The 15,164-nt window shown below is 41.6% G+C and overlaps 2 protein-coding genes across 2 annotated transcripts; both read left to right on the forward strand.

Annotated features, from left to right (window-relative positions):
* Window positions 1-1,364: 1,364 nt before the first annotated feature.
* On the forward strand, window positions 1,365-2,731 carry gh1 (growth hormone 1). The gene is made up of 6 exons (XM_026325145.1): window positions 1,365-1,374; window positions 1,666-1,859; window positions 1,982-2,098; window positions 2,182-2,325; window positions 2,407-2,553; window positions 2,648-2,731. Exons 1-6 carry the CDS (start codon window positions 1,365-1,367, stop codon window positions 2,708-2,710), a joined length of 675 nt encoding a protein of 224 aa, XP_026180930.1. The 3' UTR covers window positions 2,711-2,731.
* A 688-nt stretch (window positions 2,732-3,419) lies between these two features.
* On the forward strand, window positions 3,420-13,836 carry cdc27 (cell division cycle 27). The gene is made up of 20 exons (XM_026325743.1): window positions 3,420-3,572; window positions 5,420-5,495; window positions 6,298-6,445; window positions 6,593-6,718; window positions 6,805-6,902; window positions 6,987-7,132; window positions 7,681-7,901; window positions 7,975-8,074; window positions 8,373-8,482; window positions 8,577-8,676; window positions 8,807-8,987; window positions 9,508-9,680; window positions 9,760-9,912; window positions 10,020-10,100; window positions 10,370-10,497; window positions 10,685-10,802; window positions 10,899-11,027; window positions 12,049-12,123; window positions 13,010-13,139; window positions 13,445-13,836. Exons 1-20 carry the CDS (start codon window positions 3,546-3,548, stop codon window positions 13,534-13,536), a joined length of 2,412 nt encoding a protein of 803 aa, XP_026181528.1. The 5' UTR covers window positions 3,420-3,545; the 3' UTR covers window positions 13,537-13,836.
* The last annotated feature ends 1,328 nt before the right edge of the window (window positions 13,837-15,164 follow it).

Here is a 15,164-nt window from a genome sequence, read left to right on the forward strand (position 1 = left end):
TGAACAGGACAAGAGATGTACCTGAGAGTTCTCCTCCTTCACCTTTGGTCTGAAAGCTGTTGGTTCTACCATTCAAGGACCTGTTTGTTGATGTGGTTAAATATAAAAACCCGGTGCTGTTACTTTTAATATGTATCTGAGCTGTCTCGGTGTCAGGAAGCATTGAATAAATTCATTTTCCTGTGATGTACCTGGTTAATGTCTGAGCGCAGATCATTGACAGATGTGAATAAATTCACTAACATCTGACCCAGTTGCTAAAAAGTAGATGTAACAATTTTACGTTCTGAGAATCTACAATCATGAGTTTTATTTTTGTTTCATCTTGCTTCTATGCTTTTTCACATTTCAACCAATTTACAAACCTGCTGCTGTTTTTCAGAAATCTGACTATTTCCTGCAATACATTATTTTTCCAGATGTTTCTACTAGCCTCTGAGCTGTGAACATCTGTGCCCAGACTGTCAAAAGTTTTGTGATGATCTAGTCTGCAATAATTTAAATACAATTATCAGACCACAGACTTTACACTGCATCAACACGCTGTGACAACATGAGTTTAATGCAGAGTTGTGTGTTTGGAACAAAATATCTGTTATTGATAAGGGCACAAAGAGAGATGATTATAGCACATGGGTAAAGTTTTTATGTTGGAAAAGGTTTATCATGTAACACTGAACTGGAATAAAGAGAAAGGGGGGGGGGATCTTCATCAGTGTTTAAGACTTTGTCAGGTTCCTCTTGCAACTTTCTAACAGGATTAATTCTAGTTTACCATTTAATTTTTGAAATATGTTTTTTTTCTTCACTTCTTTGCTATTATTTATTTTAAATTCATGTTGTCTGGCCACTTATTTTTGCCTTCTGTGTAATCACAGTCTGAACATGTACAATCTTCAGGGAGATTAGTTAATTGGAGATTAGTTGCTGTACTGCAGTTATAGTAGTGTTATGGTCAGAATATTTATTAAAGACTTCAGACTGTAGTTAGCGTCATGTTTAATTTGGCCTGTTCAGGGTTAAAAATAATTCTTGATTACTTCCCATTTTCTTTGTTTCTACTAACAATTGGACATTTCGTCTTGTCCCTTACCAATTGTTGAAACAATATTTCAAACTAAGTTTTCAATATATTTTTTTCATTTTTGTCAAGCATTTTCTGTTGCTCTATCAGTTTGTCCTTACCATCAGTGTTTTCTTGCTTGATAAATATTTTTATTAAAGTGTTAATGTTAAATACACACACGCTTGGAGGTTGTCCATTTCGTGTTTCTGTTGAATTTAATCATCATGTTTTCTACTATAAAACCACAAACCTCTGAGCTGAAAGCATCAGAACAGACCAAACTGAACCAGAACCAGCCATGGACAAAGGTATGACATGAACTTCAGTGTTTTTTGTTTTAGCTGTTGACTCTTTGATTTTACTTTGACTTTGGTCAGTTTAAGTTTTATTGGATTTGAATCTGGGCTGATCAATATCCCAGTATGACTTTAACATTATCAGGTTACTGACTATCTGATTTCTGACAGACTAGACTTCACACTACACCCCGTACTTCACTTTAACTTATGTCTAATATTTTATTCTATTGTTGACCATTTACTCATTTACGTTACAGTGTTAAATTAGTAAGATTGGTGGAATACATTTTACACTTTCAGAGCTTTTATCTTGTCCTATTGTCTCTCACCTGACTCACCTGTCCCACCTGTCTCTGCCAGTCATCCTCCTGCTGTCAGTCCTGTCTCTGGGCGTCTCCTCTCAGCCAATCACAGACAGTCAGCGTTTGTTCTCCATCGCTGTGAGCAGAGTTCAACACCTGCACCTGCTCGCTCAGAGGCTCTTCTCTGACTTTGTAAGTGTACGTCAGCTTGCAGGGACACGAAGGGACAAAACCATGAGATAGCAGGTGGAGCTCATCAATCATTTCTGTGTGCTTTGTGTGTTTCTGTTGTGTTTGTGTGAATTGCTCTGCAGGAGAGCTCTCTGCAGACGGAGGAGCAGCGTCAACTCAACAAAATCTTCCTGCAGGATTTTTGTAACTCGGATTACATCATCAGCCCCATCGACAAGCACGAGACACAGCGCAGCTCTGTGAGTACTACACAGTACTGCCATGCTGAACCTGGTATTGATCCTATACACGTTCTAAGCCTGTACTGTTTGATTGGTTCTAGGTGCTGAAGTTGTTATCGATCTCTTACCGACTGGTTGAGTCCTGGGAGTTCCCCAGTCGTTCCCTGTCTGGAGGATCTGCACAGAGGAACCAGATTTCACCTAAACTGTCTGAACTGAAGACAGGAATCCTGCTGCTGATCAGGGTGAGTACACATGCACATAAATCACGTATTACATGATGAGGCCTAGCAGAGCTGTGTGACTGACCACCCATCACCCCACAGGCCAATCAGGATGCAGCAGAAATCTTCTCTGACAGCTCAGCCCTGCAGCTCGCTCCTTATGGAAACTACTATCAGAGTCTGGGAGCCGACGAGTCGCTGAAACGAGCCTATGAACTGCTGGCCTGCTTCAAGAAGGACATGCACAAGGTGGGTGCGGGTGTGGGGGGGGGCGGGGTTACTGATGATTATATAATGCAAAAATGATTATATGATGATGTAATGATGGTATTTGTGTTTTCAGGTGGAGACATACCTGACAGTGGCTAAGTGTCGACTCTCTCCAGAGGCTAACTGCACTCTGTAGTAGCCCCCCCCCCCAGTGAGGCCTTGCCTCAGGTAGTTAACTCTGCTAACAGCATTAGCCTTATCAGTGGTCTGCTGTAGCAGGTTGAACAGGAAGTGATATCATACCATCGGCCTGTCAAATAAAGTGTGTGCTGTGTTTCACTCATGCCTGTGTGTCAATGATTCATCTCGTCTAAAATGGACATTAGTCTGAAACTGATCTTCTACTGATGTTCCCTGTGTTCTTCTTTAGTTTCTCCTCATTTTGAGTTATCTGCTGTAAAACACTGAGACCTTAACAAATATCTTCTGATGACAAACTTCAATAAAAACGTTGCCAGTAAAGACAGTGATGAGTCAGGTCTTTACACTTAGCTTTGTGTTACAGATGTGTGAAAAAAAATAACATAATTGAATTGGACATAGTGTTTGCTTTTCTACTTAAGCCAGTGGGATGTCTTCCAAAATCTTTTGGTTGACCAACATTATAAAATCTACAAATATTTGATAGACAACAGAAAAAACTGAAAATATGGCATCAGTTTTATTATGAAATGGTTCGTAAGGTATCAGAATTATTTTTTCCTGTTTTTGTATTTTAACCTTTTCACGTGAAAGTGAGTTTGTCTTACCAGCAGGGGGCGCAAATCCTGATTCGGCTCATTCCGTTTCACAGTCGCCCCATTCCGCCCCGGCCTCTTACCGTCCTCGGCATTATTCGGGCGAGCTCGGCTGCTAACGGTCGTTGTATTCAAATCTTCGGCTGCAGCTCCTGGAGACTCATGTAAAGAAAGAGCCGAGAGAAAAGAGGAAAAATAGACGACAGGGACAAACAGACGGAGTCATAAGGCGGAATGACGGTGCTGCAGGAACCTGTCCAGGTAAAAAACACATTGTCAGTTCGTTGTCATGAGCGGGTGCTGAGTATTTAGGAAGCCGTGCTTGTTTCTCCGTCTCGGCCTCAGCAGCTGGTCCAGTCCACGGTGTGCGAGCTGTTCCCCCGCCGTAGGCCCCGCACCCCGCCGCTTGCAACTCGGAGCAGTTAGACGATGTCATTACTTTAAAAAGACGACAAGATCATTACAATAAGGTTTTGTCTGTGGGGAATCTGGATAAATAATGCTTAATGCTAGGTCGTTACCTTTCGTCGGCTTGTTTTCAGTTCATATCGGTCATGCCAGACGTCTTTACAAATGTGTCACATTGAGTTTTTTTTATTGATGGCTGTTTAAAAACAAAGAGTATGGGAGAACCCGTGTAATGTTTTAACTTCCTCGATTCCGCTCATCTCTTCGGCACAGATCGATTCCTTGATTAACTTTTAATAGAAAGGCCATGCAAGATTAAATTCGCATGTTAATGTCATAATGCTGCTCTCAGGCTAAGGTCATAATGCGCCACGGAGGACGGTAATACCGTCGCAAACATTTACTGAAGTTTATATACTATAGAAGCAAAACGTATCTGGTTACCTTTATCAATGCCGAATTGATGGGCGACCGGTATTGATTATGTAAAGGTCTGTTACAGAGCTGCATATTGTGCTGGTGAGCAGTGGGATATTAAAAAGTTAGATTTCAAATGGAGTTGTGTATTAGCGTTACCGATGCTGAAATGCTAACACAGTTAGCCGGCTAACGTTAACGTTTAGGGCAATGGATTCAGTGAGCGTAAAATCAGAAATCTTTTTTCGTTATTCTTCAGTGAACATAAATGGTTATGTGGGGTGTTACTCTTGTTGTAATTAAATTCTCACCACAGACCAGTAAAGTTAACAAACGGCTAATTAGCCTCTACTGGTTAACGCTAGCTAATGTCAGCTAACTACCGGTTAACATAACCTAGCTAGCTGCCATGTCAGCCAGAATTAGACTAGTTCGATCTATTGATTAATATACAGTCAATACAAATGGGTATGTGTTCTGCGGTTTATCAGACTTCATAAGCGACACATTAACTCTTTATTTCGGGTACTGTCGGTACTATTCAAGGACCGATAGTAAATCAGTGATCCCAGATTGATCTCGTCCCTGTAGGTTGATAACCAGGTTACTTTACCTGTGTGATCAATGACCACATGTATGTAATCTTACAAGAAGGTGATCACACTGACACTGCCTTATAAACTGCAGCCAGTGCGGATGTTAATGCAGCTCACAGATTGTTGGTTTGATTTCTCTCTGATTGATTTGTTCATCTTGTATGGAAATGGATTCCTCTGAAATACACCTTGGATAATAATAGCTGTGCATGAATAGAAATAAAAACTTACGGTCATTGTTTGGCAGAGTGCGTCATATGACTGAAACCTGGAACATCAAGTGTCATATCAGTGTTCAGCCAGCTTCTCTCCACATCTAACAGCTGTATGTAAAGGGCAAAGACATGTATCTTCCGGTTATAGAGAAAGACTTAATCTGATATTTAAAGGGTTATTCACACATTTCACAGAAACCTGTCTCATCCTGAACTCCAAGTCTACAACATAAAATCAGTTGAATTTGACTTCATGTTAGTATCTGTGAACACAGAGTTCAGACACTTACATTGGGACTACTTAATATCAGCATGTAGGCCAGAATTACATTCGTTAAATGTTTGTCGGAAATAGTTTATGTTTTGCCAAGACATGTTCATTTGTGCCAGGTTTATTTGGTACCTTTCAGGACTAATTGATATGGGATCAGGACTGGTCTGTGATGTTAAACCTGTCACCCTCTGTGTTCAGGCTGCAGTGTGGCAGGCTCTGAACCACTATGACTACCTGGACGCTGTGTTCCTTGCTGAGAGGCTCTACGCTGAAGGTAATGCCTCTATGTAGCTAGACAGGTATTTAGCTCTGAGGAGGCTAAATACCTGTCTCCTGTATCAGCTTTAGGCCATCATTGATGCAAAATTATGGTGTGGTAAAATTTCACATGGTTTTTTAATATTTGCCACCACAATTTGCACTTTGTACAGTTAGTCCCTGTCAGATCCATTGAACCGAATCAGGCACCCCACTTTCAGTGCTGTAGTGGAAGCTCTCTGCTCACCTCTCCAATTCTCAAATAGTGACACAGACTTTATACCTGTTAATATGCTGAAACAAGTCTACCACTCAAGTTGGATATAACAGACTGACTGTAAACCCTGAGAGTGAAACAGAATTCACTGGACTGATATGAAATCTAAGTGGAAAATAGTGACATATCAAATTAAAGAGCACAAAGTAAAATGTTATTTATGAGACCTTAGGTAGGCCTGATTTATTTTATTTAGCATTATTGTAAGTCTTCAGTTTATCAGCTTTGTTGCTGAGGTGTAGTTTGGGTTAGCATCTCCTAATCACAAGTACTGTAATTGATATTATGCCAGTGTAACTGCTGCTTCATGCTTTGTCAGAACAGCAGCAGCTGACTGAGGAGGTCCGGTCTGAAGCTGTTCCCCTGACTAGCAGAGGGCTGGTGGTGATCAGGGTTGGGGTTAGGTGTTAGGTCGGCTAACTATGCAGTCAGGCTGACCCATTGATCACTCAGAGCCCATCAAGGATCAAAAGCTCCTTATATAATTGACACAACCATGATAAAGCATGTTGACTGGTCTGTTTAATCCCCTGTCTAACAGTGAGGTCAGAGGAGGCTCTATACCTGTTGGCCACATGTTATTACCGCTCGGGGAAGCCATATAAAGCATACCGGCTCCTCAAGGCTCACAGCTGCTCCACACCACAAGTTCGATTTCTGTTGGCAAAATGCTGCGTCGAACTGAGCAAGTAAGGAAACGCACACAGAACTAGTGAATGCAGTAAACCAACCTGTTTCATACCATTTTATGACATTTTATAATTTAACTGTAAATATGACTCATTTAAAGTAATTCTGTCTGCACATGTTTCCATCTCTACCTGTGTGTCTTTCAGGCTAGCTGAAGGAGAACAGGTTCTGATTGGTGGAGTATTGAACAAGCAGAAGAGTCAGGATGACATCATCACAGAGTTTGGAGACTCTGCCTCCTTCACGCTTTCATTACTGGGACACATTTACTGGTAACCAACCAGTTTACCCTGTTAGTGGTGTTAATGATGTTAGACATACGGATTACTGACCTGGCTCTTTCTGTCTGTCTGAGCAGTAAGACAGATCGTGTTGCTAAAGGTGCAGAGTGTTTCCAGAGAAGTTTAACTCTCAATCCGTTCCTCTGGTCACCTTTCCAGAACCTCTGTCACCTAGGTAACACACACGTACGCCTGATGAGTTTTACCTTTAGTCATGTGATAATGTAACTCAAATAAATATTGTGGTCTGTATTTTCAGGAGAGAAGCCAGATCCAGATCAGGTTTTCAGGTTGTCCTCTCTACAGAGCTCTTCTATAGCCCCCCCCCCTCAATCTGTTAGCCCCGCCCACAACCCTTCCCACCGTCTAGACACTGCACTTATGGAAACGCCACAGGACACGCTGGTACATAATTCAAACACACCTTCAATATGCACTGAACAGCTGTAGCAAGGACCAAATCTGTTGCAGGTTTATTGTCAAAGAGACATGAATAATAAGTTCAGCCTTTTTCAGTGTGGCTTTGGATTTTTACTGTGATTTGGCTCAATATAAATAAACTGAATCTGTTTGCTACTGTAAGGTTGTTGTTTTTTTTAATTATTTTAATTTAGTGTTCTTTCTTTAGTAAGTCTCTGAAGTGAAACTGTAAATATAAACAGGTTCAGTGAGGATTGAAATGGATCAGTTAAATACTGGATTCAGGTTGGATAAATGCTTAAATTCTAAAGCAAATTTAGAATTTAAATTTACTCTGTGCTATTTGAAACAGGAGGCCTTCATCAATGAATTGCTGATCATAATCCTGTTAAATAACCAAATTACTGATGGTTACGGTCGGATAATGAAATGTTTTTTTATCACCAGTAATGTGGACTGATAAGATTAAATAATCAGATTACTGAATGTTTCACTCTGATTTTAGTGTATAAAATTTTTTTCTTTCTCTTCAGGAGTTGAACCGTTTGAATCTAGAATCATCAAATGGAAAGCTGACGTCTGATTTGTCAGTTTCCTACATTGACTCTTCACTCATATCGCCAGAGACTGGCTCTCTATTGGGTAGCACGGTTTCCATGGCGTCAGCTGGTTCGTTACTGGCTAAACAGAACAAGCCCAAGAGTGGGCGGAGTTTGCTGGGTGGACCTGCTGCACTCAGCCCACTGACACCTAGGTAAGTTAATACTTGCACAGGTGGGTGTGTTAACATTTCTATCATACTTAACCCTGTCTGTGTATGTGTGTAGTTTTGGCATACTGCCCCTGGAGCCCAGCCCTGGAGACCCCACATATCTACAGAACTATTCAGCGACAATGGAGACGCAAACTACAGCTCCCAGCAAGAAGGTACACACACATGTTGGTCTTACAATAGCTGACAGGACACTCCCCGGCCTTAGCCTACCCTCACAGTGTAGATCAGGGAACTCCAACCCAGGTCCTTGAGCACTGCTGTCCTGCTTTGTGTCTAGATATCCCTGCCCTACCCACTGCTATTACCTGGATCAGGTGTGTTCAGCCAATCAGAAACTGGAAGGGCAGGATAGTTGGAAAACCTGCAGGACAGTAGGGTTGGAGACCGCTGGTGTAGATGGTTTCAAACTAAAACTCTTTCTCCTCACATACCTGTCTGTGCCCTCACCAGTCTGTCTCCAGGATCAGTCAGTCAAAGTCTGTCTTCAGTCAGAGTGGAAACAGCAGAGATGTTCTCCCCATCCCCTTCAACCAATCACAGACCTCTGCACCTCACACTAGGTATGTCCAGTGACTTCAGTGTGTCTGTTCCAGTAAGAAAACAACAGGTCAGACAGACAGTTGACATTCAGTAAGGTCTATTTCTGTCTCTTAGTGGTTCCCCTCAGGTCCTCAGTCCCAGTATGTCAGGTCCTCCAAATGTTCAGCCCAGGAGAAGCTCCAGACTGTTTACTAGTGCCAGCTCTACTGCCAAGGTACCACACTACTATTACTACTACTACTACAACAGTACTATTACTGTCTTGCAGTAATGTACTACTAAACTAATAAGGTTATGGTAAAGTAGTGGACTATATGTTCCTAACCTCATGCCTCTGTCTGTAGGAGAACAGTAAAAAGTTGAAGATGAAGTTTCCTACAAAGATCCCCAACAGGAAAACAAAATGTAAATCAGCGAAGACACCAAACAGCAGCAACCTGAATGAGAGTCTGGACATCCTGAGACTGGATCCCAGCCTGAGTCTACCAGATACCAAGATCCCTCAGTATCAAAGAGCTGCTGCAGGTAATAATAATAATAAAATAATTTTCTGCAGTAGAGTGGCAGTCTGTCCAGGATGGACTCTGCCTCTTGTTCAGTGTCAGTGGCATAAGAGAATGGATGGATGGAAATAAAAATAAATTGATGATATTAGTGAGTATGTTAGGACTCAGGGTCTTTGACAGTTCAATTAGTCCATTCTTGGTGTTATAGTTCAATTCAGCATTGGTTCTCATTAGAAAAGGATTCTTGATTCAGTAAAAAGGAGGACCCAGTGAATTCTGTCCACTGAACTGGCATTTAATTATGTCGTATTTTATTTAACATATACTTTATGTTATTGTTATGTGATTTGCTGAATAGCACAAAAAAAAAAAAAAAAAACTTAATTGTGCACTTAAACATGGACCTAACCCAAGCACAGTGTGGTTTCTGGCTTGATCTTTTATAAAGAAACAAGTTGTTTAAACAGATTGAAATGTGGCAGAACACGCATTGTCTGTATAAACAGTGTTGGGATGTGTGTGCGTGTGTGTGTGTTCAGACAGTGTGATGGCATTGTTACGGGAACTGGGGCGTGGTTACCAGGCACTGTGCTCCTACAACTGCAGAGAAGCCATCAACATCCTGACCTCCCTCCCTCCCCAGCACTACAACACTGGCTGGGTCCTCACTCACATCGGCAGAGCCTACTTCGAACTAGCAGAGTACACACAGGTAAACTCCACTAGCATACAGATCCATACTCATCTAATCCACAGGTAACATGATGCCCTGATGATGTGTATATTTGTAGGCGGAGCGGCTGTTTAGTGAGGTTCGCAGGATTGAGTCCTACAGAGTTGAGGGGATGGAGATTTATTCGACCACACTGTGGCACCTGCAGAAAGACGTTGCACTGTCTGCCCTGTCCAAAGACCTGACTGACATGGACAAGAACTGCCCTGAGGTAAAAACTCCATCTTATTGAGTGTCTCAAACTCACGCACTTTGTTGTTTTTCTGCTCAGACCTGATGCCTGTGAGACAGTGTAGATTTGTGTCTGTCTCTCTGCAGGCTTGGTGTGTAGCAGGAAACTGTTTCAGTTTGCAGAGGGAGCATGACATAGCCATAAAGTTCTTTCAGAGGGCCATCCAGGTGAGCTGCTGATACCAAGCTTACCTTTGCTAGAGTTATAGTTGCCATGGTCAAGTTTCCTGATTCTTTCTAGTCTGAGAAATGTAGCTGTGGGAGTCTTTACAGGGTCATCAGAAGTTAACTCCTGTAGTTTCACCTGCTCAAGAAGTTCTTCATATTTTCAGCGATCTGGCTTCTTAAATGTAAACTATCCATCTGTCTCTTTCTCACCTTTCTGTCCTCCTTTCTGTCTGCCTGCCGACATGTGTCTGTCTATGGCTGTCTCTCAGGTGGACCCAGGCTTTGCATATGCATACACTCTGTTGGGTCATGAGTTTGTTCTGACGGAGGAGTTGGATCGAGCACTCGCCTGTTTCCGCAACGCCATCAGAGTCAACAACAGACACTACAATGCGTGGTATGGTAACTACGGTTACAAGATGCTGTGCGTGCGTGAGTGTGTGTGTGAGAGAGAGAATGTATACTGCGGTTGTCAGTTTAGTAGCTACACTACTGTCTGTACCTTCTTCTTGAAGGCAATATTGTTCAGTTTGTGGTAAAGTATTTCACTACGGTGTAATAATTTGTGTATTGCTGCTGTGTAGGTACGGTCTGGGCATGATTTACTACAAACAGGAGAAGTTCAACTTGGCAGAAATTCACTTCAAGAAAGCTCTGAGTATCAACCCTCAGAGCTCTGTGTTGCTCTGTCACATTGGAGTGGTACGTTCTGATACTACATGCTAACAGTGCTAGCCTCAATCCACTGCTACAGAACAGCAGTAATTGTTGGATGTGTGTTTATGTACATGTGTGCAGGTGCAGCATGCCTTGAAAAAGTCTGATGTGGCTTTAGAGACTCTGAACAGAGCGATTGGGATCGATCCCAAAAACCCACTCTGCAAGTTCCACCGAGCATCCATTCTGTTTGCCAATGACAAGTACAAGGTAAACAATACTGAACTGTACTGATCAATACATCCAGAGTATCAACCACTAATCATTTTGTCAATGAAAACTGACAAAAACATATTAATTGGTCTATTTTTCACAATGACTAGAACTGAATGGAATGTTTTTTTTTTAAAAAGTAAATGTTTTACATCTTTCATCAAATAAAAATTAAAAAATGAACAGATGAACGAACAGACATGAAGTATCGACTTGACTCTTAATGCAGAGTCTCATTGTGTGACCTGCAGCATGTGTGGAACCACAACCTGCAGCTGCTGATCAGTGAAACCAAATCTGATTCAGCTGCTTGACCTGTTGCTGCCGTTAATAAGAAGCATCTTCCCTTCAGGAACGTTCTGTCTCTGAAGAAACAGGTTTATGGACTAAATTCATCCACTGAGGATCAGAGAAGAAGACCCAAACAAACAGCTGACAATAGCGCTGCACAATATTGGGGGGAAAAATTACATTGCAGTTTTTTTACTCAGTATATTTTGCAATATGAGAAAATGCAAACACTTTAAGCTAAATGAAACTGGTGTCGTGTTCTTAAGTGTTTCGCGTGAAACTCCTACACGATGCAAGTGAGGGTTGCAGCTGAGTGGTGTAACATGAAACGAGAAACTCATTTCTGTCTGGATTAACCTGCGCTCAAAATCACCCCGGAAACATTCTGTGCTTCATCTGGCCGATTTTTCACCCCATCGTTAGATCTTGATCACCTGCTCTGGCCCACGAGAGCACGCGTTGACTGTGTTCACCATTTGTATACTTGTGTGAAGTATGTTCTGGGCCTTAATTTGTCTAGTTGATGGCGATTATGGTCTGAGATTCTGATCCTGTGAGCAATGTGTTAGTTGCTAAGTGCAATTTTAATCTCCAGTAAGAGTCTAGTAGTAATAGTAATAGTGTAGCTGCAGTGTCTGAATGTGCATTACTCTACACAGCAGCATCAGCATTGGTGACCACAACACATTTTGACACACATCTGTTCCTGACCTGTCTCTCTCTGCAGGCGGCTCTTCAGGAGTTGGAGGAGTTGAAGCAGATTGTTCCCAAAGAGTCTCTGGTTTACTTCCTCATTGGAAAGGTAACGTCCGTCAGCTGATTCACTGTGGCAGGTGTTTGTGCTGCAGCTGAGTTTGAACGAAAGAAACTGGCTTGTACAAACGTTGTAGGTAACGCTGTAGACAAAACGCTCCATCTTGTTTTTACCAGAAGCATTTAACTCAACTCAGTGTTGTTCCCTAAATTACATGTCAAATTATAAAATAACTAATACAAAGTATATGTTATTCTTGCATAACACACAAAATAATTAAAAAGTTTCTTTTCAGATTTTGATTACGCTCATCAGAACCAATTAGTTCAATCTGTTATGTTTCATCTGCAGCTCAGTCGACAGAATTCACATCCACATTCTTGAAAAATGCAGCTTGTTTGGATAGACATGTTAGTTTGACTAGGGGGCACAGTTCGAGTCCACAGTTAGTTTTACTAATAGACCTTTTTTCGCACTTAAATTTCAGGAGTTGTTTTATAAATGTGCTGAGACCCATTTGTTTATTTTCAGAGGTAATTACACCCTTCAGATTAGCTGGACGTTCAATTCAGGTGGACAAATCAAGATCTTAGACTGTGAAATCACAACCAACCTCAGAAATAACATAGCAGACAGTGACAAGAAACTGACAGATTAGTTTTATTTTCTAATTCAGACGATATCACCTGTTTTCAATGAAATATCACTTCATGATAAATGTACTGATTTAAAAATAAAGGGCATTTAAAACCTAAATGTATTTGCTAGTGGGCAGGAGTCATTAATTATCAGCATAAGACGGATTTTACCATCATCACCAGCATTAAGGTGTTGCCAGGACATGACATCCACAGCAGTGAGACCTTATGTGAGAAATGCACCTCACTGTCCATTTGACTATCTGTCTCCCCATCCCTCACTTGCCTCACCTCAGGTGTACAAGAAGCTGGGTCAGACTCACCTGGCACTAATGAACTTCAGCTGGGCGATGGATCTGGATCCTAAAGGAGCAAATAACCAGATCAAAGAAGCAATTGACAAGAGATACCTGCCAGAGGATGAAGGTACCAAAACAAATCAGTTTGTCACAATGATTGATCATGTTTGTCTCCTCTGCAGAATGATTTTATCTTAAGCTGCAACTGCAAAACAATTGTTTTAACGTGGCTGACCAGCAGAGGGCGCTCACATTCACTCTAATCAGTTACGCCCACATCTGTCATCTGCACTGCTTATTTTAGTGAACAGATCCATCACATCAGTATTTATCAATACCTTCATTTTAGCCAGATTATTACATCACACAACAGCACTTTATATTAATCTTTATTTTGTAAAATTAACTCAATTGTCTGTCTCTCTCGGTTAGCGGCAGAGGTGGATGACAGTCAGGACAGCAGTATCATGACGGACGCTGACGACACGCAACTGCACACGGCCGAGAGTGACGACATCCTTTAACCGTGCCCCTTCCTATGGCCTCGCTCCTTGCTCAAGCCAAGCTCTGCACTTTGCTGTGATTGGCTGGAGGAATGTTGTTGCTAGTTAACATTCAGACAGATCATTGGTTTAGCTCCACCCCATGCCTCCTCTCTATTCCTTGATTGGCTGAAACAGACTGCTGCTACCCAAAAGCCATGCCCCCATCCCTCCACTTCCTTGTATGTCATTGAGTTTGTCCTCTGACATCACAGCTGTTTTTTTTTTATGTTCTTTTTATCATTGTATTGGAAATGAATCAATAAAAACATGTAAACCTGCCCACCAGTGTCCAGTTTACCAGCAGCCAGTCAGAGCAGCTCTGCACCGATGGAAACAGGTGAGGGATGGTCACATGACTTGATTTCCCATGTATCAGGCTTGTTGGAGATTAACCAGGTCTGCATTAATGAAGCAACGATAACAGCCAGGCACATTCATGGAAAATAAAACTACAGGCTCAGCCTTAGCAGGTAGAGTAGCAGTTATAAGACAATAAAAACGAGACTGTTTGTAGATGAGATTATTTAAATGTTTCATCAGTGTTTGGTCAGCCCTAACAGAACACAGTAATAGAGACGTTTGAAAGTTATTCTGCTGACAGGTATTTGTCAGGCTGCAGCCAGTCCTATGAACATTACTGATTGACACAGCTAATGAGGCGTGACCCATGACAGTCTTAGTGTATGTAACAGGATAAAGTGCACAGTATATATTGATTTCTTTTTGCTGTTTTACTTCAGTGCAATTTTACCTGTTTTCCTTTTTTTGTCTCGTTTCAAATTTAACAGCTGATCTGATGACATTTTATTTTGAAAGTAACAGCAGATCAGGTGTGGTCAGTCAATTAGAAGCTGGAAGATCCTTCTGATCCAGATAATCAGCAGTGGGCAGGGATTATTGGAAACAAGCAGGACAATGGCCCCATGAGTACCATGGCGTGACCACCACTACAGTGGAAGTCAGGTCATTGCAATAGAGTAGAAGCAGAAAAGTAATGGAAATGCTACATTATGCTGTTCACTTTAAACTGAAGCAGGGTCATGGGCAGCACTAACATTTTTAATCACTTTTCTGGTCTTTTCACTGCTTCAAAATAAAAGTTTCCACTTGTTAGCTATAGTGTGACTTTTATTGTGAAGCAGTTGCAGCATCATGTTTTTACCTGTTAAGCTTGAAACATTTTAGAAATAAAACAATAGCAGCAAATAAGTTTAAAGGGCCTCAGAACATAATGTTTATTGTTTTGTGTGTGTCATTTAATAATTAGCTTTCAGGTGATGTTATTCAAAATGCACCCAATAGCAGGTGAAGCGGGACAGAAAATGGAAAATACCATCTCAGATTAGCGTTGAAGGAGGTTGGGGGGAAAAAACAGTCAATTGGTATCTTCCAGATTCTGATTGGCTGAACACACCTGATCCAAATAATCAGCAGTGGGTTGTGCACGGCTAGCTTGAAAACAAGCAGGACTTTGAGGACCAGAGTTGGGCATCCCTGGTTTAAACCATATTTTTGGTGTGTTGTGCCCATTCTGCAAAGGTGTGTCCGGCAGATGATGCAGCTGTCAGGAGTCGGTCAGGAAGAAGCATCTGAAACTTCATCATGCA

Source organism: Mastacembelus armatus, chromosome 8 (genome assembly GCF_900324485.2).
Source record: "Mastacembelus armatus chromosome 8, fMasArm1.2, whole genome shotgun sequence".
In the NCBI taxonomy this organism is placed as follows: Eukaryota; Metazoa; Chordata; class Actinopteri; order Synbranchiformes; family Mastacembelidae; genus Mastacembelus; species Mastacembelus armatus.